The sequence below is a fragment of the Girardinichthys multiradiatus genome, chromosome 20 (assembly GCF_021462225.1).
Source record: "Girardinichthys multiradiatus isolate DD_20200921_A chromosome 20, DD_fGirMul_XY1, whole genome shotgun sequence".
Lineage (NCBI taxonomy): Eukaryota > Metazoa > Chordata > Actinopteri > Cyprinodontiformes > Goodeidae > Girardinichthys > Girardinichthys multiradiatus.
This window is the reverse complement of record NC_061812.1, coordinates 26146740-26172403: the sequence shown is the minus strand read 5'-3', so window position 1 is coordinate 26172403 and position 25664 is coordinate 26146740. Positions and strand designations below refer to the sequence as shown.

General features: G+C 42.3%; 1 protein-coding gene across 2 annotated transcripts; it reads left to right on the top strand.

The window, feature by feature from the left end:
* The first annotated feature begins 2217 nt into the window (after positions 1 to 2217).
* On the top strand, positions 2218 to 25206 carry si:ch1073-335m2.2 (msx2-interacting protein). Of its 2 annotated transcripts, none has more exons than XM_047348532.1 (15): positions 2218 to 2472; positions 3575 to 3889; positions 7190 to 7663; positions 7768 to 7919; positions 9781 to 9981; positions 10092 to 10243; positions 10332 to 10457; positions 10545 to 10658; positions 10756 to 10869; positions 10967 to 11067; positions 11221 to 18397; positions 18508 to 18576; positions 18661 to 18855; positions 20887 to 21045; positions 24187 to 25206. In XM_047348532.1, exons 1-15 carry the CDS (start codon positions 2390 to 2392, stop codon positions 24316 to 24318), a joined length of 9564 nt encoding a protein of 3187 aa, XP_047204488.1. In that variant the 5' UTR covers positions 2218 to 2389; the 3' UTR covers positions 24319 to 25206. The 2 variants fall into 2 exon arrangements, with proteins under 2 accessions (XP_047204488.1, XP_047204487.1); XM_047348531.1 differs by having other exon boundaries at positions 2219 to 2472; positions 7187 to 7663.
* Positions 25207 to 25664: the final 458 nt, after the last annotated feature.

Genomic DNA, 25664 nt, shown 5'->3' with positions numbered 1-25664 from the left:
GCCTCAAGTGGAGGAGTTTAAGTATCTCGGGGTCTTGTTCACGAGTGAGGGAAGAATGGAGCGGGAGATCGACAGACGGATCGGTGCGGCTGCCACAGTAATGGGGGCGCTGTGCTGGTCCATTGTGGTGAAGAGAGAGCTGAGCCGAAAAGCAAAGCTCTCAATTTACTGGTCGGTCTACGTTCCTACCCTCATCTATGGCCATGAACTTTGGGTCATGACCGAAAGAACGAGATCACGGATACAAGCGGCTGAAATGAGCTTCCTCCGTAGGGTGGCCGGGCACTCCCTTAGAGATAGGGTGAGGAGCTCGGCCCTCCGGTAGGGGCTCGGAGTAGAGCCGCTGCTCCTCCACATCGAGAGGAGCCAGTTGAGGTGGTTCGGGGATCTATACCGGATGCCTCCTGGACGCCTTCCTCGGGAGGTGTTCCAGGCACGTCCCACTGGGAGGAGGCCCAGGGGACGGCCCAGGACACGCTGGAGGGACTATGTCTCTCGGCTGGCCTGGGAACGCCTTGGGCTCCCCCTGGAGGAACTGGAGGAGGTGTCTGGAGAGAAGGACGTCTGGGCGTCTCTGCTGAGTCTGCTGCCCACGCGACCCGGTCCTGGATAAGCGGAAGACGACGTACGAACGAACGAACCAGGATACAAGATCAGGATACTTTTCGCCCTTATTTTCCAAAAAGGAACCGAATTATTGATGGTTGACTTTTTATGTGAAGTAGTACTTAAAATATTATCGGCTTTTTTAAATCAGTATCTTTTTCTGAGCTCAGGATAATCTTTTATTAAATCGTTTTCCGTTATGATTTTTCTTGTATTTTTTACAGCTATTAGCCACAGCAACGGAGAAATGTTTGTCAACAGATAATATAGCAATGCAAACATAAACAGCGGTCAGAAATAGATTGAAGATTGAAGTTGTTAATGGTGGATTGTGATTTGTGTCAACCTGAAATGGACTAGGCTATAAGAAAAAAACAATAAACATTTATTGGATTTCATCTAGAACTGAATAGTAGAAAAATGGGCAACATTGTTGATAGATGAAGTCATTTCAGGTTCTGAAAGGATCCACACACTGAATATTTTCAGATATTTGGTTTACAACTTGATTTATCCATTTATTTCTTCCCAAAATAAATTTTTTCTGGAGCAAATGTTGCAGGGAATGCTGTAAACACTGTCTTGTGGATTTACCATAACTCTTGAAGCACTGGTCTCTGGTGTTGTTATTTGAAGTGTCAGGTTTCCTCTCTGACTCTGACCCGTACATCTGTCTGCCTTAATCTGAACAATGTGGCTCTCAGAATAGAAGCTGTTCTTCTCAGAAAGTCCAAACACTGAATTAGGCACGAGAAATCTGACTTCATTTAAAATATTTTAAATAAAAAGTGACACTGAAACAAGATAGCACTTACATCTGCCTGGCTCTCATTGCACCGTTTTGTGTTAGTTGCTTTCTACAAACCTTGAAACATCTTTATAATTATAGGTCCAGACATTTTTTTGTTTTTGTTTACTATTTCAGCTGCCTGTTCATAAATAAATACAGTTAATGTCAACAACAACAAGAGACGTAAATAAACGTATGTTAAATGGCTTCAGTTCAAACAGTAAAAACGGCCACAAAAAGTCTTAAGTTTGTTGTGATTAGGACCAGGGAAGAATTTTTTTTTTTTTTAATAAAGTACATTAGCCAAAAAAATTTGCTGTAACTAAAAAAACATTATTACAATGCTTAGAGTAAATGTATTTAACATTTAGGTTAAAGATGTCTCCAAATAAAGTTTTCAGTGTTAAAAAAATGTAATCGAGTGGGCCCTAAACAAAAAGCCAATTTTTGATACTTTTACTAAAGTGACTTCATTATAGGAGCAACTTTTTATCCTAAAGTTGTTGTCTCATTACTTTGATATTAATAATTAAAACATGCAACATTGAAGAAATTAGGTACATTCAAAAACACAAGTCCTCTTATGTCCTAAGTTGAGCAACTAATTCTGCTTCTTTTTCTTTCAACACTTCGAAACTACATTTTAGTCTGAACCCGCACATGGAAATCTTGCTTCCGGGTTGCTGATTTGTTTTCGTCATGAAACCGCGTGCTCGCTGTTCGCGCGTGAACACCACCAAGCGCACGCATGCGGCTCGGAAACTCGAAACCAAGAGAGCGAGGCTGACGCGCGTGCACGCCGTGATCGAGGACGCAGCAACCAGCCAGTCAGCCAGCCAGCCAACAGCTAAAGCTACACGGGGAGCAGACTGTCGGGCCCACATCGTTTACGGAATCAACCGTCGGTCATTTTGTTCAGGCGGACCTCCGACCAGCAGGGGATTAGAAACGTGCGAGATCATATGTGTTTGAAGGGGGAAATAAGATCGCAAGATGGTTCGGGAAACCAGACACCTCTGGGTGGGAAATTTACCCGAACATGTTCGCGAGGAGAAAATCGTGGAGCATTTTAAAAGGTACGTTACGCAAGAGGGAGACCGTGTTTGCGGAGCTGCGCGCGCTGGCTGCAGTACTAACCTTTTCTCGATGCGAGGGCTGCGCTGCTAACCCTGCTAACGTTAGCATTATTAACTTTTACTCCCCGCGAGGTTTATTTTATAGTGCGTGTGCTTTGTTGCAACACGTTGACGTTTGTTTAAATTTTTTTTAATGAAACTGACCTGCTCAGATGTACATGTTGATTTTTTAGAGTCTTCCGCTAACTTTTGCTAACGCAAGCAGGCAGTTAGCTGCTAGCCATCGAGCTACCACCCAGCCAACCATTTTGTGGGAAGTCGACAGGTTTTCGTGAACTGTACAAGCCAAAAGACAGCCAACATCCACTGTAAAGATGTGGAAGACTTTTGTTATATTAGTCACCTAAATGAGACTTTTCTTGTCGTTGCCAGTCTAGTATATTATAAAAGTATTTTTTAAAAAGGACAACTCCGAATCATTTTAACGAGCTTTCTGGACTCGGGACCAAATGTTAGCAAGTTGTTGAGCTGCAGAGCGTTCAAGTCGGTTGCTGTCACTGAAACTACTTCAAATTGTGGTTCTGTAGTTTTAACTCTACAGACTGCTAATCATTGTATTTCCATACTTGTCTTTATTAAGGTTAATGGAAGTCAGCATTTGCAGCTTGGCAGAGCCTTTACCGTTTTTGTTTGCATCGTAGTAAGAAGGCCATTCTCACCAACGAACTAATCTAAATCAAACTAAACGAATCCGTATTTGATTATATCATTAAATCAACTTGATCACAAGTGCGTTTTTGCTTATTTCAGTGCATTTGGATTGTTTACAACTCAAAGTGCCATCAGTCCATACTGTAATATAGTTTTTTGTAATCTAAAAGTGAATACTCTCTGGTTTTTTAGTTTTGTATAGTATTTTTGTATTGTAATACAAAAAGAAACAACAGGCAACTTATTTTCAGATTGTTTCTGTGTGGTGGTTACAATCATGTTGACTTCTCTGCTCTTGGATTTCAAGCATGTGCCATACAGAAAGACAGTGAGCTATCTTTGGATACTCAATGTAACTCCCTCGTTCTTTTTTTACATAATTTTCTGTCAGGTATGGCCGTGTGGAGAGCGTCAAGGTTCTGCGAAAGCGAGGGTCAGAGGGTGGTGTTGCAGCCTTTGTGGATTTTGTGGATATCAAAAGTGCACAGAAGGCTCACAATGCTGTCAATAAGATGGGAGACCGAGACCTTCGGACTGACTACAATGAGCCGGGGTCAGTCCCTAGTGCTGTGCGGGGCCTCGAAGACAGCTCCCCCTCCAGCAGTCGAGACGCTGCAGGATTCTCTAGGGGAACAGTTGGCGCAGTGTTTGGCCCACCTGTGTCCCTACACACCCGAGAGGGACGTTATGAGCGGAGACTAGATGGGTAAGTGGACACGGTGTCCCTCTAAAAATCCAGAGTGCTCTTGGTATCATTTAAGTTTAAAACCTTTACACATAGTTGGGTTGTTCATTAGGGAGTGGGGTCACACAAAGGTAATCTAGTGATCACTCCACTCTTCATCACACCTGACTCGCCTTGCCCATGGGATTTAAATAAATTTATTTCACTTTATCATTTGCAAAGGTAACTATATATCAAGGTTTTTACATCTGGTTTGGATTTTACATCCATGAGGAATATCCTGGTGAGCTGTGGATTTATTATGTGGGATACTGCCTTGGGGAGCTATTGGATATATTTTTATTCAACATGGAATGTATCCCTGATTTGTAAATGGATTTGCCTGAAGCTGGAGAAAAATCCCAAAGATGAAGGATTTACTTTTTGCCTGAAGGATTTATTGAGTTATATCAGTGTCCTGCCATTGGCTTATCGCTTTGACCCAAGACTTGATTGTTGGACTACTTTTTTTTCCCCCCAATATGTGGATATACCCCGTTCTGGATTTTAAGCTTTAAGCAACTGGATGGAAGAACTTAGACATTACACATCACAAAAATGACTAAGCGCATATGTCCCATTGTTCTCTAAGCTACATTAGAATAAAGTGTAACTACATTACTGATGCAGAGCCCCAAATATGGAAGTTAAATTCAGAAGGCAGCAGGAGAACACTCCGGATCCAAACAACCAACTTCCAAAATTTATGGAGTCATTCTTCATCTGAAGAAGCATGAAGAAGGTATCATCGGGCTGGAACTTCCAGGATGTATTCGATTCGTCTTGCTGGACAAAGAGATGTGGATCCTACGGTGGCTAGGTGTATTGTTGCCATTTATTGGGATTACTAAGGTGTGGATATACTGTATCTGTATGTGTGACTTCGAGGAGCCCTCGTAGGATATTATAAGAAACAGGATAACTTTAAAAAGAGTCATACATTTCTACCAAGACAATTTTCAGGAAACACACCTAACGGGATCATTGGACTGTGGAATTATGCAATACCAAGATTCGATGAGGATTTATTATTCTGTGATGTGTCTGATTCTTACAGAAGTTAAGTAACAGGATATAATCCACTGGGATATATTTTTTTCTTATTGATTTGTTTAGTTTTTTTTTTTTCTTCTTCAAATTAAACTCTCAACTTTTGGGACATATTCCTTCTTTATGCTACTAATGCCACCAAGACTGGTCCATTTGGATATATTTGCCATGCTGCCTTCAAATGTACTAGCTACTTTACCTGGATATGCCGATTAAGTTCATTATCATATTTTCTTTTTTTTTACCATTTTATCAGGTTATTGTTTTTTCATCCTCATTTCCTCAAATTTGTGAAGGAGCATATTTCTGAAATTGTTTTGTGTTCCCTTTTTTTGCCCTCATCCTACGGAGAGAATTAAGTAACTAAATACCAAACTGTGGAATATACAAGAATCCTGCCCTGGTCCTTGACGATAACTCAAAGTACAATTCAGGAGAAACGTTTTTTCCCTAATTGGATCAGTTGTTTTTTTTTTTTTTTTTTCTCCTTCAATTTTTCATTGTGGCATTCACATTCTGACCACCTAGATTTTATTTGGATTAATTTTGGTAACTTCTTTCCCAAAAGGTTGGTATTTCTCTGGCCATATTTTTTTATCTTTCTGCTTCCCTAGTGCTTTGAGAAAGTTTAGTTTTCTGCTGCTTTCAGAGGAAATTGTTATTTAATATAGAAGGTGAATAGTTTTTCCAGCATATGAATGTAAGTTTTCTTTTACCAAGTTGCAAAGTTTTACTTATTAAGCCACATTATCTAAACAGCATGTAAACATGAATTCTACGTAGATTCTTCACATTTAAATCTGAAAATGAAACAGCATTTCATTTCTCTTATTTGCAGTATTTTATTCAGCCTCTGAAATTTGGACTTAAAAATGCAAAGTGTTTTTCTTCTGAAGATGAAAGAAGTTGAAACAGATCTTTTTGTGACTAATAATCTCTTCCTGTAAGGCAATCTTGCCCCTGAGTAATTTGTCACAATTGCATCACAGCTAAAGCATATTGCAACACCTATTGTAGCTTAAACGTCAAATAAATTGGTGGCTAGAAACACAGCGCCTTGCAAAAGTATTCCTACCCTTTGGCCTTTCTCACATATCCCATGTTACAAGCACAAACTCAAGTATGCTTTCTGGCTGGGGATTTAGTGTTATTGGCCAAAATAAAGTAGTGCTTAGTTGTGAAGTTAAACAAAAATGATACATAGTTTTTAAAATGCTTTGCAAATCAAAATCTGAAAAGTGTGGTGTGCATTTATTGTTAGTCCCCCTAAATAAAAATGTTCCTGAACTGTCTTTTTACTGCATTCATGGGTGCAGTTATTTGGGCATGTCTTTGCACATCCTGAAGCTCAAGGTTTGTCTCTTCTGCTGGAAGCTGAACCTCTGTTTCATTGTCATGTCGTTTTGCAGCCTTTTCAGGTTTTCTTATTGTATTGCCCTGTCTTAAGCATCATCCATCTTCGATCAACCGTGACCAGCTTCTCTGTTCCTGGTGAAGAGAAATCCTCCCCACAATCTAATGCTGCCACCACCATATTTCTCTGTGAGCATGGTGTATGTAGGGGGAATGTGCAGTTCCAGTTCTCCACCATTAATAATTATAGACCAGAAATTTCCATGTTGGTCTCCTACAAGGCCTCAATAGATCACCTGTATTTACGCTGAGGTGTGGTTATTCAAACGAGGACTCTATTAATTTAAGTGACTTTAGAAAGTATTTGGCAGATCAGGATTTTATTTAGAGGGCTGAATACAAATTCAAGTCACACTTTTCAGATTTGAATTATTTCTTAAGAAGTTTAAAAACCAAATATAATTTCTCTTCCGCTTCACAATAATGCTGGTGCTACTTTGTGTTAGTCTATTGCGTAAAATCCCATAAAAATACTTTGAAGCTGGTGGTTTTAACATGACGAAGTGTGGAAAATGTGTTCCGTTCATATGAATACTATTGGAAGGCATTGTTTTATATAGATATTTTCAGTTCAGATTTTCACTGCTCTGCCCTAGATGTAAATCTGGTTCTGACAACATGAGTAGTGAGACTATTCTTTCTGTTTGTGTAGTTGGCGCATACTTGTTTTTGTTTTTTTTCGAACTGGGCATTTATAAACAAGTTGCTTTGTTGCATCTGCCGTACAGGTTGTTTTTAAGAAGGCTATTTTTAATTTAAGAATTTACTAATTCTTCTTTTCTTTATAAATCTCTCCACCTTGTTCTTAATTCACAGTAGTTCAGAAAGCCGTGAACGTGCATATGATCACAGCCCATATGGCCACCATGAGCGCAGTGGGACTTTTGACCGACGTCACTACAATGCTGAATATTACCGCGATCGCTCTGTGTTCGCAACTGCTGGCCCCGGCAGCAGTGCCATCGGAGGGAGTTTTGAGGCAGCAGACCCACATTTTGACTCTAGAATACGAGACCCATTTACTCTTACCAATTCAACACGGCGTGACCTCTACAGGGATGATAGAGGGCGACGTGTTGATCGAGCTTATCATCACCATCGTCGAAGCAGATCATCTCATTCCTCCCAGTCGAGGCACCCGTCTCCTCAACGGACCGCAGGGCAAACCTCAAAAACTCCCCATTCTCCTAAAAGAACCCCTTTGTCACCCGGAAGAGGCCCAAGATCAAGATCTCATAGCAGATCTTCAAGCTCGGACTCCGTTAGCAGCACCAGCAGCACAGGCAGCGGCAGGTATGAATCTTAAAATCTTTACATTTTACATACGAATTAGCTTTATTCATTTGTTTGCTCACCTACATTTTTTTTGTTTTGTCTTTTTTTTTCCTCAATGACAGCGATTCAAACAGCAGCTCTAGCGATGGTTCTCGGGCCCGCTCCGTTCAGTCATCGGCAGCACACGCACCTCAGCCATGTATGGTGATGGATTCTGAAGAACCACGGAGAAGCTTTGGAATCAAAGTACAAAACTTACCAGTGCGCTCCACAGGTTAGTTTTGTTTTAATAACATCTCAAATGTTCAGTTGGATTGAAATTAGTTTGGGGGGAAAAAGTCTAGTTGTTTAAAATGCAAAGGGCTTTTGTTTCTGAGGCCACATTACCTCTTTTAACTGGTCTTGTAGGATTCATGTACAATAAACTGCGGGGGGAAAATCCTCACATGGTACTATTATCATCTTAAGATTTGTTCAGGAACCTTTTTCCCTGAACCAGGATATTTTTCTCTGTGGTCAAGTCAGATAACCAGTAGGGATGGAGGATAAATCTGCACGGCAGATATTATCGGCCGATATATCTAATTTCTTTTTATATCGGCATCGGTCCGATGAGTAAAAATGTTCCTTGATGTCATATTGTTTGGTTTGTGTGACTGCGGGATTCCAAACAGTCCCTGAACGCAGCTGGAGACGCTCCCAATTCACACATGCGGACGTTAAAGTTCAATGGCAGGTCAACGCTAAAGCCAACATGTCAGCAGTCTGGAAGTATTTTACGGTTTCCCAAGAAGACAGCCGAATAGCAATATGCAATTCGTGCATAGGTGAAGTTATGCGGGGGGGTGAGCACGCGAGATCTTTCAATACCACAAATTTAAGAACACATTTGAAAAATAAACACCCATCGGTGTACAATGAATACCAGCAACAAGCTAATGTAATCAAGCCCGGAGCTACCGATAAACAGGGAACTATTGCACAAGCACTGGAGAAAACAAAGAAATTCAGCAAAGTTTCAGCGAAAGCCATATCTATAACAAAGAGGATAACCGAATGATTGCGCTGGACGACCAGCCTTTCTCTATAGTAGAGAACACAGGGTTTTGTCGGCTCATGGAACACACTGAGCCCAGCTTACCGAATCGCCATTTTTTTTCCCGACACTGGACTACCTGAACTATACAAGGTTGTTGCTGCACGCATTCGTGAGCACAATTAAGTTCATACCTAAAACTGAAGGTGGATGTTGACAGTTACATCAAATTGGTTTACAGTCAGATAAGCTGAGCTTCTTTTTTTTTCATGGCTGTTTGTTGTTACAGGGGCTTTGTAAATGTTCCTGCTACATCTTTGCCTAAACATTTTAAGGCCAGTGCAATGTGATTGTACAATTTAAAGGCAAATTTGCATTTTCAATAAAAAAAAAAAAATCTGAATTTTTTTCCTATTATTATTACCATTCATTTTAATATCGGCAAATATCGGATATCGGCCACAGCAGCAATACAATTATCGTACATCGGTATCGGCAGAAAAATATCATATCGGACCCTCCCTAATAACCAGGGTAGAAACCAGCCCCAGAAATAGCCCGGGTAAGAAAAATAGCACTCTTTGAAAGGAACCTTAAACTATATGTGGGGTTTCATTTTAGTTGGGTGCTCATTTCTCACTGGTTGAATATTCAAAGCATCTCTTTTTTTAAGTCAACTCTTTTTTTAGGTCAACTCTCAGTTCATATTTTAACTTTGAATTGTGTTACATGAGTAATCTGTATTGCTGTTTGCAAACTCTACGTTCAGACCCAGCCAATATATGACAACAGTCAACAGAGTATATGAACACTCGTATAAGCCGGGTAAAATATCAGATCACTCATTAGAGAAAATTACCATTAAATACTACTGAATTAGGGTCATGATAAAAGAAGAATGTGGAAGAGAACATTGTTAAATGAAAAGTATTTAGCGTAACATGATAGTTTTATCAAATGGACTCAAACACAGCCTAAAAGACCTAAAATAACCAATAAATAAAACTCAGCCATAACAGTCTTATTTTTTAATTCTTTTATTTCTGTGACAGATTTATTATCTGAAATAGACCATTACAGTTTGACTTTACTTCTGCAGATACAAGTTTAAAAGATGGACTCTTCCACGAATTCAAGAAATATGGGAAAGTGAATTCAGTTCAGATTCATGGCACATCAGAGGATCGCTACGGCTTAGTGTTCTTCAGACAGCAAGAGGATCAGGAGAAAGCCCTCAGTGTCTCCAAGGGAAAGCTGTTCTTTGGCATGCTTATTGAGGTTACAGCCTGGAATGGTCCTGGTAAGTGTTAACAGAGGAATTTTCAACATGACTGAATTCCCAAAACCTGAGTGGATGTGAAGTTGGTCGTATTAAATTTGACTGGTGTGATAAACCGATTTTCCCCTCAGAAACTGAGAATGAAAATGACTACAGGCCTTTAGATGGGCGACTAGATGAGTTCCACCCCAAGGCTACTAGGACACTGTTTATAGGAAACCTTGAAAAGACCACCAGTTATCAGCAACTACTTGACATTTTTCAGCGCTTTGGAGAAATTGTTGTAAGTTCCAACACAGTTGTATACTGTCAAACTAACATTTCCTACTTTACAGTGAGCATTCTTGTGATTTTTGTCTTTTCTTCTCAAGGACATCGACATCAAGAAAGTAAATGGCATTCCTCAGTATGCCTTTGTCCAGTATTCTGATATCGGCAGCGTTTGCAAGGCTATAAAGAAAATGGACGCAGAATATCTGGGAAACAACAGGCTTAAGGTAGTGATTTTATTCCCAGTAAAGAATATAACCATTCCTATTTCGTTTTTAATATAATATATAATATTGTCGCCCTACTTTGTGTAGCTTGGGTTTGGGAAGAGTATACCTACTACATGTGTTTGGCTTGATGGATTGGCCCCCAACATTACAGAGCAATATCTCACACGGCATTTCATGCGCTATGGGCATGTAGTAAAAGTAAGCCTTTTTTTTTTTTTTTTTTTTGCATTTTATGAATTTCTGGTCTTGATTCTTAGTTCTCCTTGTCATAACTGTGTTTTTATACCTCTCATAGGTCATATTTGATCGGCTGAAGGGGATGGCCCTCATCTTGTACAACAATACAGATTTTGCTCAGGCAGCTGTGAGGGAGACTAAAGGATGGAAGATCGGCGGTAATAAAATTAAGGTAAGGTTAAACAAAATATATATATATATATTTTATGGTATTTTTTATAATGTAACTGGTGCTTCAATTGTTAATTGGTATTTTTGAACATTGATAGGTGGATTTTGCGAGCCAGGAAAGCCAGAATGCATTTTACCGCTCAATGCAAGCCTCTGGTCAAGACATTAGAGACTTCTATGAAGTTCCACCAGAACGACGGTAAATTGACTCTTTTTATATATTTATTTCCTTTGCAGTTTATTTGCTGCATTAGCAGTTTTAAGGAATTAAAATTCAGTAAATATGTATAAGACATGCTTGGATGTTTTACATTTCTAAAGTGATTAATACTTTCTTGTATTCAATTTACAGAGATGATCGCAGACCTCCTTATCATGAGTTTACAGCAGAGAGAGCCTACTATGAGAACATAAGGACCACTGGCCTTTATCAAGAAGACGCTCGCAGAGAATATGCTGCACGCAGCAGAGAGCGCTTTCCTGAACTGGAACATTATCAGGGTGAACATTTTGACCCACGTTATCATGAAGATCCAAGGGACTACAGGGACTACAGAGACCCCTTTGAGCAAGACATCAGAAAATACACCTATATTCAAAGAGAACGAGAAAGAGAGCGGGAGCGTTTCGAAGCTGATCGTAGCAGGTGGAGTCCATCTCATCCAAGGCGAGCTATTACTCCCACAATATCCCCATCTCCATCCGAACGTGCTACCAGAGACTCAGAACGACGTGTTTACAGCCAGTCATCTGAGAGGAGCGGTAGCGTGAGCTCGATGTCACCTCCTCATTTTGACAAATCCGAAAAGACCTTGCTTGATCATGCAGCAAAGAGTGAGAAGAGCACTCAGTCTGACCAGGTGGCAGGGGCTGAGAAACCCAAGCGCCCAAAACGAAAGGATAAAACTGACAAAGAAAAGGCTGAAAAGGCTAAATCAAGGAAAGCAAAGGGTCAGTCCCCGGCCAACCAAATACCAGAAACTGAGCCGGATGTTGGCTTTGATGGAGGATCTGGACGAGGAAGGGGATCAGACCAAGATGTTCTTGAGAAACAGAAATGTATGGTAGATGGGGACAGTCTGTCTGGAAACCAGTTAGCAACTGCTTTTCAAGACTCTGTAAAAAGTGAAATGAACAAAGTCGATATTGCAGAGTTGGATGGAAAAACCAGACTCAAAAAACATCCCAAGTCTGATATTGGAAATGATGGGAAAGACTCATCAGTGGAGTCAGATCGCCTCGCTGCAAGAAAAAGGCGCTTTGGGGATTTAGGCGGCAAGACTGTTCGTCAGAAAAGAAGCAGGCAAGAAGAGGACAGCAGTCAGTTATCAGACTTTGGGTCAAGTACCACTTACATGAAAGAACCAGATACAGACAAGCACAAAGATCCTCAGCGACGAGATGCACGACTTAAAACGGAAAAAGGTGCAATACAAAAAGATGGACTAGAGGATCTCAGAGGACAAAGAGAGAAATCTGAAGGATCTACAGACCCATCAGAGTCAAAACGCCAACAGGGAAGCACTTCATCCAGAAGGGTCTCGCTAGAGGGGAATTCAGATCAAAGCGTTGTTAAGGAGCAAGAACAAAATGCTACATTCAAGCTTAATCAGAATGCTGAAACTAATAAAAACACTAAGAATAAGGAAGACCATGTTGACATTGACCTCTCTCAGAGTTACCGCAAGCAGATGGAGCAAAACAGACGTTTACACTTGCAGCAGCAACAACAGCGTGAGTCTGACAAACTCAAAAAAGCAGAAAGCCTGCAAAGGAATGAAACTGAGGACTTGGAACATCGTAGTCTTGTGCATGAAGTTGGTAAACCACCTGAGGATGTCACGGATAATTTTCCATCTCACAAACTCTCTGACCAGTTCGAAGTGGAGCCTGGGATAAAGCGAGAGCGTGTCTATAGGAGACAAAAAAGTGAAGATCCTGACTGGAGTAGTACCCCCTCTCCAGGACACCAGGTCTTCTCTCAGCATGCTGATGAAGACTTTATGGATGCTTCTCTGAAGGAGTTGAGTCGAAACAATCAGAAGATTCACCCAGAACTTGAGCTTTTGGTCAAAAGGACTCACAACACACAGGTGAACAAGACAAACGCCCCCATAAATATTGTCGAAGAAGATCAGCAAAAGAGGTGGGAGAGCAGAGTTAAACAAGACCTATTACCCAACCTGAACTTTTCTAGAAACTTAAGTAAAAACCTCCATAACCGCAAGCCTTCGGAATATGGCCTTTGGCATGATTTAGAACCTGGGGAAGTGAGATCAGACTCTGAGGAGGATAGAGAGAACAAACCTCTCTCTCCTGCTCCATCCACATCTATGCGTTTTTCTGACAGGCAGAGACCTGATCGATTTTCAGACCCAAAGCTAGCACATCTTGAAAGAAACAAATTCTACTCCTTAGCACTTGACGAGACCATCACCCCTGATACAAAGGCTCTACTCGAACGGGCAAAATCTCTCTCATCTTCTCGTGAGGACAACTGGTCATTTTTAGATTATGATTCCCACTTTGTAAATTTCCGAAGCCAGAAAGACACAGAAAAAGTTGAATCAGCACCAAGACCTACTCCTTCCTGGTACATGAAAAAGAAAAAGATACGAAGTGGATCTGAAGACAAATTAGATGACAGGAAAGAAGAGTCCAAGCCAGAGGAACAGGAACGCAGAGAACTATTCGCCTCACGTTTCCTTCACAGTGCTGTGTTTGAGCTGGACTCTAGACGACTTCAACACCTTGAGCGCAAATACGAGGAACTTGAACATATGCTAAATCAACAAGCTAGTCAGCAAGGGGCAGAGGGTGAACATGAGACCGGCCCAGTTGTCCTCTTTCACAGTCGTTTTCTGGAGCTTACGCAACTGCAACAACAAAAAAACAAGAGTCAGCAGTTGCAGGAGGATAAAGCAAACACAGTGTGTACAAATGAAAATAAAGAGGAAAAACTATCTGATCAGGAACAACATGTTCTACGGTCTAATGACACGTCAGAATCTAGTGTGATCGCACTAGTAAAACCCATAAGTCCTGTTGAACAGGTTGTTCCTGAACCAAGACTCACTCCAAATCTTGTTACTCTGTCTGTGATCAAAGACACACCTCTTTCAGATCAGAAATGTGTGTTACCAAATCCCCCCACTAATGTATGCCCACTTGTGTCTTTTACAAAAGAGGACATGAAGGAAGAAGTAAAAGAAAGTGAAGATATTGTTCCGATGCACCATCCACCAACTGAGACCTTAAAATCTGAACCTGCACCTGAAACCGTTCCTGAAACAAAGATTTCTGAAGAGAAGCTGGAAGTAATTGCTGAGGATGCAAAACCTCCAGTTGCAGATCAAACACACTACCCTGGTTCTCATGAAGAGTTGGTCTGCAGATCAGAACCAAAGCTAGGTTCTGAGACATTACAAGCAGAAGTGCCAACAACCTGTAGTCCAATACAATCCCGTCTTGTTGAGGACGCGGATGTAATCAAGGAAGAGCCTCATTCCACATGTCAAACAGCAGTAGAGTCAGAAGGAGAGAAGAAACTTGAAGTTGGTAAAGAACAACTTTCTGTTGATAGTGACACAATTGAAGAGCCAGTCCCCTTTCAAAAAGAAAGCAAAACTAAAGAAATGAAAACAAAAAAAGGAAAGCAATCTCCTGCCCAAGTTCCTTTAACATCCATCTCCGTCTCTGAGAAACAAGCCACACGCAAGAGTGAACGCATCGACAAAGATAAGCTGAAACGTGGCTCATCCCCAAGAGCTGAGACAAAGTCCACAGCCAAGTCTCCGATTCCTGGATCTGATCATGATCATTTGGAGCACAGTATACCAATAAGTAGAGCAAGGACGCGAAGAAATGTAAAATCTGTTTATGCCACCCCAGTTGAAGACGATGCACCGACTCGTGGAAAGGAAATTACAGAGTCGCCGCGCTCTGCACGAAAGCGGGGTACGGAGAAAGAAGCTGCACAGCACAGCACTGAGCTGGAACCACCTGCTCCAACTCCCGTCAAACAACGTGGCCGCCCTCCTAAAAACCGCAGACCGGTTGAAGAGATTTCATCTGCAAAAGCAGATAAAATAAAAATGGACAGTAAGGATGCGGATTCAAATGAGTCGGAGAGCGGGGAGCGTATTTCAAGAGTAGCTAAAGGGAAAACATCCCCTCATCTGGCAAAGGGTTCTTTAAATCCAATACCCTCGGCCACAGGCTCAAAGAAAGGGGACAAAGCTGAAGCCACTGATGAGAAACAAGTAATACATTTTACTGAAACAGATACTGTGTCTACACAACATTCATTGGATTCAGGCAAAGATTCTTCAGTAAAATCTGATGTAAAGAAAGGTGAAAAAGACAAACTAGGTGCAGAACTGGGCAAAGACAAAGATGTTCATGAAAAAATATGCGAGGGGAAATCGAATGGCAAAGAGACGGACTCTCTGGTTGTTGAGGAGAAACTTGCCCAAGAGAAAGACAAGATTTTAAGAGGAAAAATCAAATCAACAGGGGCCCCAAAGCCTCATGTTCTTAAGGACCTCCAAATCAGGCTAAATGTCACAGAGGTCAAAGATCTTCTTCAACTAGGTGATGAGGAGTTTGGAAATCAAGAAGACCCGTCAAAGAAGGTCAGTCCTGGTGACCTCAATGAACATGTTTCAAGGTGCACTACTGCTAACAAAGAGTGCCCTAATGAAGAAAAAGAGGAAAAGGATATGGATGCGTCAAAGAGCTCATTCTTACAGGAGCGGGAATTAGAGCAGGCAGTTGAGAACATCGCCAAATTTACTGAACCAGCTTTTACGACAGAGCTGGCGACCCCACCTGTCCCTCCTGCGGAGCGAAAAAGTGATCCAGAGGAGGAAAAGCCTTGTAATCCTGCCAGTGAGACAGAGCTGATGGCTGCTATTGACTCAATAACTGCTGAAGATGCAAGTGTATCCCTCACCCCAGCAGCTCCAATTAGCACAGATGTTTGTTCAGAACCTGAGATCCATGATTTTGTCCAGCCAGTCAAGGTTGAAGAATCTCAAACTGCTATGCAAGAGGAACCTGTCTTCTCAAATACACCCAAAAAGGGTTACAAGGGAAGGCCCAAAACACCTAAACGCTCTAAAGCCCTAAAGCATGCCAGAAAAGATGTAAAAGAAGAACCGTCTATAAGTGAGGAGCTGGCGGTGCCTTTAGCTGAGAGCACAGCTTCTGATATAAAGATTGTTTCTGAGAAGCCCCCATCTGCTGCAGCAGCAGCAGTTATTACTCCTGTGTCCTGGATATCAGAGTCGGAACTTCCAGCTGTTAAGGCTGCAGGGTCGGAGTTACCGTCATCGGTGGAAGAGCAACCACAAGCCGTACATCCCCAGGCTAAGAGTCCCATGTATTCAAAGCCTCACCAGCTACCAGCTGACTGTGTTTCTCCTTCTCTGGCTTCAAACAGACCAAATATTAGATCCATTCAAACAAGTAGAGCGCCTGTTTCTCCACCTGACTGGCGACACCAGACTAAAGATGCATGTGTTTCCTCTGCACATATAATGTCAGTGGCAGCCAAGGAGAGCCAACCAGCCTCCTCAGACTCCAATAAAGAGCATGATCAAGGCACAAGTGACTTGAGGCAGATTCTTATGAAACCTAAAGCTGTTTCACTCCCAACCAATCTGCCCAGCCTCCGAGATCAGAATCCCTCTGAAAGCAATCCTGCCATCACAGCCGCTATTCAAAATAGATCCCCACTCCCTGATAGTAAAACGGCAACTCATTCGGCGCCACCTATTGTCCGAACACCCTCCACATTAACCTCCGAGACAAAATCTGTGATCTCTGTTATTGCATCTACTGCAACATCTGTTATTAGTCGTGTTTGTAACCCTCTTGAGTCTGAGGAAAAAGCTAATTTAAACATTGGAAATCCCTCCATGGACATGGCTCTGCCCAAAACGGCCTACAGGCCCAGCAAAGATGATACTGGGCCATACCATGGGCCACCTGATGAAGCAGGAACACGCTTCATTGTTGATGCCCCCACTTACAGCTCTGGGTCTTGCTCTGGTCTGAGAGTAAACACATCTGAAGGAGTGGTAGTGCTGAGCCACTCGGGCAAGAAAAATGAGGGACCTCTGAGAATCAGTGCCAAGATTAGTCAAATCCCACAAGCAACAGCAGGTGACATGGAATCTCAGCAGTTGATGTCCATTCCCCAGATTAAACAAGATGTATACGGTCATTCTCAGTCAGGACATCAGAAGGGGTCTTCACAGACAGATTATGGGCATCCTAGTAAACCACAATCAGCTCTATCTTCAATTAAGCAGGAAAGCAGCAGTTTAGATAAGATGGATTCAGCTTACCTGTGTGGGTCCCAAGGAGTTGTAAAGCGTCTCCCGCAGGGCAATCAGCAAGTTATGGGTTATCACCAGGACTATCTGCATTTAAAACATCAAAAGAAGATGGACAGTGTTGATCCTCATGGTGCAGATGGAGCTAAACCATCTTGGACCTCTACTGTAAGCCCTGCTATAAGCCCACATTTACCTTCACCCCCTGGGAACCATGTAGGTTTTGTCACATCAGCTGGTGAGAGAAATCCATCACACCTTAGTGGAATCAAACAGGAACCACGGTCCCCACGAAAGTCAGGTCATCCACATCCTACGTTTACTAAGGTGTCGTCACCTCTCGGCTCCTCATCACCCAAGGGGATTTCTGTAATGCTATCCTCCGCTCTCAACCCTATGCAGCAGTTTATGACTGGTGTCCACCATCCAGAGCAGTCAGTTATCATGCAACCTCACAGCGTGCCTGGAGGCTTGGGACGAATGTCTCCTCACTGTGTTTCCCAGTCGATTCCAGTGGGACATCTTGTTCAGGGAGAGGTTAGGGTTAACACTCCGCCTCTGTCTGTGATGAACTACGTGCACAGCGATCAGCTTGCCTCTCCTTGGTCTGGTTCAATGCAGCCTCGATCCTCCTCCCCCCAGGCTGTTGGCAGGGACATGGTCCTCAAAGTTAACCATGGTTCTTTGCTGGGTCACGAGGGGGAACAGAAAGAATCAAGACACTTCCACCAAGCAGGGAGACCATCTGCTACCCTGCCGTCTGATACTCGGGGAACTTTGAGGAGTAACGTTCCGTTGGAAACCTTCATGGCTCAGAGAGACATGCGTGTGCACCTGCACCAGCCGGGGGAACGTTTGACCTTGGACCCCCATTCTGGACACATTCAAGAAACTCTACCACCCTCTTTATCTCCAAGAGCTCACATTTTGCCTAAAGGCGTGTCTGACAAAGACATAAAGTCGCTGGAAGCAAAGAGACCACACTCTCCTCTTCCAAAGGATGGAATGATGGGAATCCGACAGTCTGGCCCTGCAATTGCATCTCCCCAGACAGCTCCTCTAATGCCACCGGGACCTAGTGGGTCATTCTCAGAGTACTCAGGAATGTATCCAAACCGCATCCAGTCTCAGATCCCAGACACCTCTGTTGGGCATAACCAGCCACCACTGAATGTCACACCATCTATGGTAAGCTGATTTAAAATGAATACAGTAATGCTAATAGGATACAGTTTTTTTTTTCCCTTTTGTTATTTTATAATTTTATGGCTTTTCTAAGGATTTTGTTTTATGTACAGGGTGCAGAACTCCAGACTAAACCAGATGGCAAGATGACCCAGCCTGTTAATATGGTGCAGTTGCTCACGGTAAGACTAACATCACAACTAACTTGTTGGTCTAAACTAAAATAGTCTTTGACATACTTTCTTATTTCTGTCTAATTAAAACAGAAGTACCCTATTGTGTGGCAAGGCCTCCTGGCTCTCAAGAACGACACTGCTGCTGTCCAGTTGCATTTTGTCTGTGGAAACAAAGCTCTGGCTCATCGATCACTGCCTCTGCAAGAAGGGGGCGCTCTGCTCAGGATTGTCCAGAGAATGAGACTAGAGGCCTCTCAGTTGGAGAGTGTAGCCAGAAGAATGACGGTATGTGTATTTTGTATCTTTAATTACAGTGCAATGAAGAGGTATTTGCCTATTACAGATTTCTTATTTCAGTTTTTTCACGCTTAAATGTTTCAGGTCATCAAACAAACTTCAGACAAAAAATAACTTACATTTTGTATTTACTCATTTTATCAGTTGATCATTTTATTTATTAAGGGAAAGAAAGCTATCTAAGCGAGTCTGACCCTTCCAGACGACGCAATTGCCCCTAGACCTAATAACTGGTTGTGCCACTCTTAGGTACAAAAACTGCCATCATTTTAATTCAACTCAAGCCACACATTTCAAGTGAATTTAAATTTGGGCTTTGACTTGGCCACTTTCAAAACCTTGATTTTATTTTTATTTTTTTTAAGCCCTCTCAAGAAGTGGACTTGCTGATGTTCTCCAAAACATTTTCCAAATGCATAACCTAAATGAGCTCGAGGTCACAAACTGATGTCCTGACATTCACCTTTAGGATATTTTGGTAGAGAGAAGAATTCATGGTTTCCTCAGTTACAGAAAGCTGTCCTGGTCCCAAAGAAGCAAAACAGACCAGGATCAGTGGGCCCACCACAATGTTTGACAGTCGTTATAATGTTATGATGACACACACCTTCTGAAAACGTACACTTTTGTCTCATCAGTCCTCGTAATATTTTCCAACAGTTTTGGGGATCATCAGGTTTTTTGACAAATGTGAGACGGGCCCTATTGTTCTTTTTGGTCAGCAGTGGTTTGGTCTTTGAACTCTTCCATGGAGACCATTTTTGCTCAGTTTCTTTCTTATGTTGAATCATGAACTCTGACCTTAACTGAGGCAAATGAGCCCTGCGACTTATGATGATGTTTAGGGTCTTTCGTGACGACCTGGGTAGTGTGGTGCTTCATTTGAATTTGAACGATTCTGATTCTTCTTTTTGATTCCGGTTCCTAACGATTTTCTATTCTAATTCTTTTAAGACGCAGGGTCAAAAACGTTTACATGGTTTAAATGAGTTAGCTAATCACATTAGCTCATAGTGAACTATTAATTAGCTTAGCTCTATTGTCTTTATTAACTATCCTAAATTTTGGTGATCCCACATCTAAAAAGGGATGGAACCTTTTCCCAATATACCCTGTAACCTTTCTGTTCAATTTGTTGCACCAACATCTTTCCCTTGGCGCTATGGCGAACACAGTAGTACATCCTGGAGTGTGGTCAACTGCCTGGCTAACATTAGAAATTTCAGGTCATTTGTCCATTCGGTACTTACGTTTGAGTTGACCCACCGTTTTAGGTCCAGTACTACTTGTTAGTTGCCTCAATGTTGGTATAAGACGCCCAGCACCGCACTGACTGCATTGCTGTGCTAGGCTGAGTGTTGGAGCCAGAGGAAGAGGCAGTAAAGAAAGGCCGGTGAAACAAAGGTGCAGCGCGTCAAAGACAGGACACTCTTAATTCTACACCATGAATCCGGAGGTGTCAATCATGTTGGTTGTGTGCCCTCCTTTCCATAATATAAATTTATTGCAAGAGTTGCATTGAGACAACTGGCCATTTCTTTTAGTGAAGTTAAGCCACACTTTCGAACGCTGCCGCACACGGTCCACGGTTGAGAACACAAACTTCCTGTGGATTCTTCATCATTGGTTTTTGTCTGCCTCTTCTTCCAGCCAGCGGACTGGGTATTGAAACTAGGAATCGAAATTTAAAGATTTGAATGATTCCGGGAGAATCTGAATGTTTTCTACATTTGTGGATAATGGCTGTTACTGTAGTTCACTGGAGTCCCAAAGCCTCAGAGTCGGCTTTCTAACCCTTTCCAGACTAATAGATTTTAGTAACTTTGTTTCTCACCTGTTGAATTTCTTAAGACGAGGGCATTATGTGATACCCCTTGAGATCATTTAGCCTGCTTCACATTCAGACAGGGTCTACTGAAACATTTAAGCGTGACAAAAAAACAAGTCATTTGAGGGGTGGCAAGCACTTTGGCACAGCACTGCATGTTATGACTAAATTTTGATTTATTCCCTGTGCAGGGTGACAGCGATTACTGTCTTCTCCTTGCTTTGCCATGTGGACGAGATCAAGACGATGTCATAAACCAAACTCAAGCTCTTAAAGCTGCATTTATCAACTACTTGCAGGCAAAACTGGCAGCTGGTATCATCAATATCCCTAATCCAGGTTCCAATCAGGTGAGGCATGACACATTCGCAAATGTTTTAAAGGTTTCGGGTTATTTAAAAAAAAAAGAGAAAGCATGGGTTTATAGCCAAAATATATTTAAAAGTAGAAATACAGCACGCACTGACGGTGAGCCAGTATAAGTAACAACACTACGAGATTGGTTAGTTGCAAACTGTAATAGCTTTTGAGGCAGTTAAGTCAAAAATAATATACAAGTACAACCAGAAACCAAATAAAACTAAATGCAAGTATGTGTGCTGCAGGGGTCGTATTATTTTATGAATTATTTAACATACATGCCAAGCACGGGTCGGTATGAGGTTCTTTATGAGATATTTTTGAAATCGTAACGTTTTAAAACCTTGGTATACGTTGATACCAGTAACCGCCCATGCCCAATACATACATGCAAACAGTTGTTGAGTTTTCAATGGGGAGTTAGATTTGCAAAAATAAAATTAGGTCTACAGCTTGCTTTTTTTCCTTCACATCCTCATTCCTCCACTGTAAATCTCATCTTTGAAAACTGGTATGCTTGCATTTTTTCCTTAAAACTTAATCACCAGATTAAGGAAACATTAAATGGTTCATACGACCGGAAAAGGGTGGCTTGTCCTCTTCAGGTTGGAGGGGAGTTCCTGCCTCAAGTGGAGGAGTTTAAGTATCTCGGGGTCTTGTTCACGAGTGAGGGAAGAATGGAGCGGGAGATCGACAGACGGATCGGTGCGGCTGCCACAGTAATGGGGGCGCTGTGCCGGTCCGTTGTGGTGAAGAGAGAGCTGAGCCGAAAAGCGAAGCTCTCAATTTACTGGTCGGTCTACGTTCCTACCCTCACCTATGGCCATGAACTTTGGGTCCTGACCGAAAGAACGAGATCCCGGATACAAGCGGCTGAAATGAGCTTCCTCCGTAGGGTGGCCGGGCACTCCCTTAGAGATAGGGTGAGGAGCTCGGCCATCCGGGAGGGGCTCGGAGTAGAGCTGCTGCTCCTCCACATCGAGAGGAGCCAGTTGAGGTGGCTTGGGTATCTATACCAGATGCCTCCTGGACGCCTTCCTCGGGAGGTGTTCCAGGCACGTCCCACCGGGAGGAGGCCCAGGACACGCTGGAGGGACTATGTCTCTCGGCTGGCCTGGGAACGCCTTGGGCTCCACCCGGAGGAGGTGGAGGAGGTGTCTGGAGAGAGGGACGTCTGGGCGTCTCTGCTGAGTCTGCTGCCCCTGCGACCCGGTCCTGGATAAGCGGAAGACGACGAGTACGAGTACATGGTTCATAATATAGACTTATAGGTCTGAGACCAGAGAGATGAGCTTCATGGCCAGTAGTGTATTGCTGTGTTTATGGTCAGATGGTGGTAGTACAGTGTATCACAAAAGTGAGTACACCCCTCACATTCCTGCAGATGTTTAAGTATATGTTTTCATGGGACAACACTGACAAAATGACACTTTGACACAATGAAAAGTAGTCTGTGTGCAGCTTATATAATAGTGTAAATTTATTCTTCCCTCTAAATAACTCAAGATAGAGCCATTAATGTCTGAACAACCGGTAACAATAGTGAGTACACCCCTTAGTGTCAAAGTTCCTGAAGTGTCAATATTCTGTGTGGCCACCATTATTTACCAGAACTGCCTTAGCTCTCCTGGGCATGGAGTTCACCAGAGCTTCACAGGTTGCCACTGGAATGGTTTTCCACTCCTCCACGATGACATCATGGAGATGGTGGAGATTCGAGACTCTGTGCTCCTCCACCTTACGTTTGAGGATGCCCCAAACATGTTCTATTGGGTTTAGGTCTGGAGACGTGCTTGGCCAGTCCATCACCTTTACCCTCACCCTCTTCAATAAATCAGTGGTCGTCTTAGAGGTGTGTTTGGGGTCATTATCATGCTGGAACTCTGCCATGCGAGGATGATCGCCATCCGGAGGAAGGCGATCATCCTCTGCTTCAGTATTTCACTGTACATATTGGAGTTCATGCGTCCCTCAATGAAATGTAACTCCCCAACACCTGCTGCACTCATGCAGCCCCAGACCATGGCGTTCCCACCACCATGCCTGACTGCAGGCGTCACACACTTATCTTTGTACTCCTCACCTGCTCACCGCCACACATGCTTGAGACCATCTGAACCAAACAAATTAATCTTGGTCTCATCAGACCATAGGACATGTTTCCAGTAATCCATGTCCTTTGTTGACATGTCTTCAGGAAACTGTTTGCGGGCTTTCTTGTGGACAGACTTCAGAAGAGGCTTTCTTCTGGGATGACGGCCATGCAGACCAATTTCATGTAGTGTGCGGCGTATGACCTGAGCACTGACAGGCTGACCCCCGACCTCTTCAATATCTGCAGCAATGCTGACAGCACTCCTGCGCCTATCTTTCAAAAACAGCATTTGGATGTGACGCTGAGCACGTGCACTCAGCTTCTTTGGGCGACCAAAGAAGGTCTGTTCTGAGTGGAGCCTGCTCTTTAAAACGCTGGTTAATCTTGGCCACTGTGCTGCAGCTCAGTTTCAGGGCGTTGGCAATCTTCTTGTAGCCTTGGCCATCTTCATGTAGCGCAACAATTCGTCTTTTAAGATCCTCAGAGAGTTTTTTGCCACGAGGTGCCATGTTGGAACTTTCAGTGACCAGTATGAGAGAGTTCGAGAGCTGTACTACAAAATTAAACACCTGCACACCTGAGACCAAGTAACACTAACGAGTCACATGACATTTTGGAGGGAAAATGACGAGGGTGCTCTTAGGGGTGTACTCACTTTTGTTGCCGGTGGTTCAGATATTAATGGCTGTATCTTGAGTTATTTTGAGGGAAGAATAAATTCACACTGTTATGTCATTTTGTCAGTGTTGTCCCATGAAAACATATACTTAAATATCTGCAGGAATGTGAGGGGTGTACTCACTTTTGTGAAACACTGTATGTATTAATGTGGCAGTCTCTTAAACCTGGTTGTACATCAGTTGGCTTGAGTCTCGACTCTTAAGTTGTACATTTTAAGGTGCTGTTTGGATCATTCTGTTAACGGCGATCTCCTGAATTTACAAGAAACCCTCTTCAGAGGAAGTTTTTAGTACATTTCTTCTAGTATAAACTCTAAAAACACATTTAACGTTTTTTTTTGTTGTTTTTTTTTCAGCCCGCATATGTGCTCCAGATTTTCCCACCCTGTGAGTTTTCCGAGAGCCACTTGTCACAGCTCGCCCCTGACCTTTTGAACAGGATCTCCAGCATCTCACCACACCTCATGATTGTCATCACCTCTGTGTGACCTCCATTGCTGGGAACCCCTCCCATCATTGGATGTGCTTGCCCACGAGCCTCAGGAAGCCAGAGGAGTTTCTCCCAGTTTTTGTGTTCCTGGATACAGTTTGGAAAACAGTTTTGGATGTACCTTTTATAAACTTTTTTTTTTTTTCTTTCGTTTTTCACTCCTGTCTGGTATATTTGTCCTTCTCACAAAAACTCAGGGATGGATCAAACCAGAACGAGTCTTACTTGACCATTTTTCTGCTGTATTTATATTTATTGAAGTTTTATTCTAGTGTTTTGGAGATGCACAGAAGAAGAAAAATAATTCGTGTTAAAATAAGAACTGGTGACTATCTAGGCGGCATCTTTTGTTGGTGTTTTTTTCTGACTCATTTCTTCACGGGAGGATCATTAAAGCTGTTGAACTGCAGCAGTTAACAGGACATTTCGTGTAATTTTAAAATAAATAATGTACAGACTTCCTCACTCTGCCTTTTATTAGAGGAAGAATGAACTTGTAAATCTATGGAGACCCTGATGAGGACCATGTTCATTTAACAGCTACTTCATTTCCACCAACTCTGCTTATTTTCCTCACTACTGAAGTGGTCACACATCCGGCACGGGCCTTCACGTTGAACAAGCTTCATTATGAGTGCTTTTTGTTTTTCCAGTACAGACCATTGTAAATATTTTAAATATTTAAACGTCAGTGGAAAGATGACGACTTAACAGAGACTTTACCTCCGGGACATGTGAGAACGCAGAGTGTGGAAATTTAGATGGATCTTTACTTTTTCTGCTGTAAATACTTGTAACACAAAGAAAATTGGCAAACTCTGGGTGGAGTCTGCTGATGGCACTTCATATTTTGTAACTCAAATAAAACAAACTGCAGAAAACCTGATTCAAGATGATTTAGTACTGTATTTTGTCACCTTTTTGTAAAAAGTTAATGTCATAAGGGGGTTCCTTCAGAGTATTGAAAAGTATTTGCTTTTACAGCGTTTCAGGTCTGGAGAAGTATGGGAAAAGAAATCGGGTGTGAATTCTGTAAAAGTTTAAATTTTCTGTATTGTAACCTTTTTTTTCCCAGGGACATATTTTTAAAAACGCACCTAATCATTAATTTGCCGAATCGCAATTTGAACTTATATCAATGTGCGTTTTTGCTTTTTCAGTTTCTGTCTGACGGCCCACAATTAAATGCATGCAATAAAAACAAAGAAAGGACAATTCCACAGCTTTTTCTGACCTCTAGTCCACTTTAAGTCAGAGTTTAAACTGGAGGTGTAGTTAAAATTATTACGGGTGGTTCAGATACCAAACGACCTTTTAAGAATAAAATGAATAAAAAGATTTTAA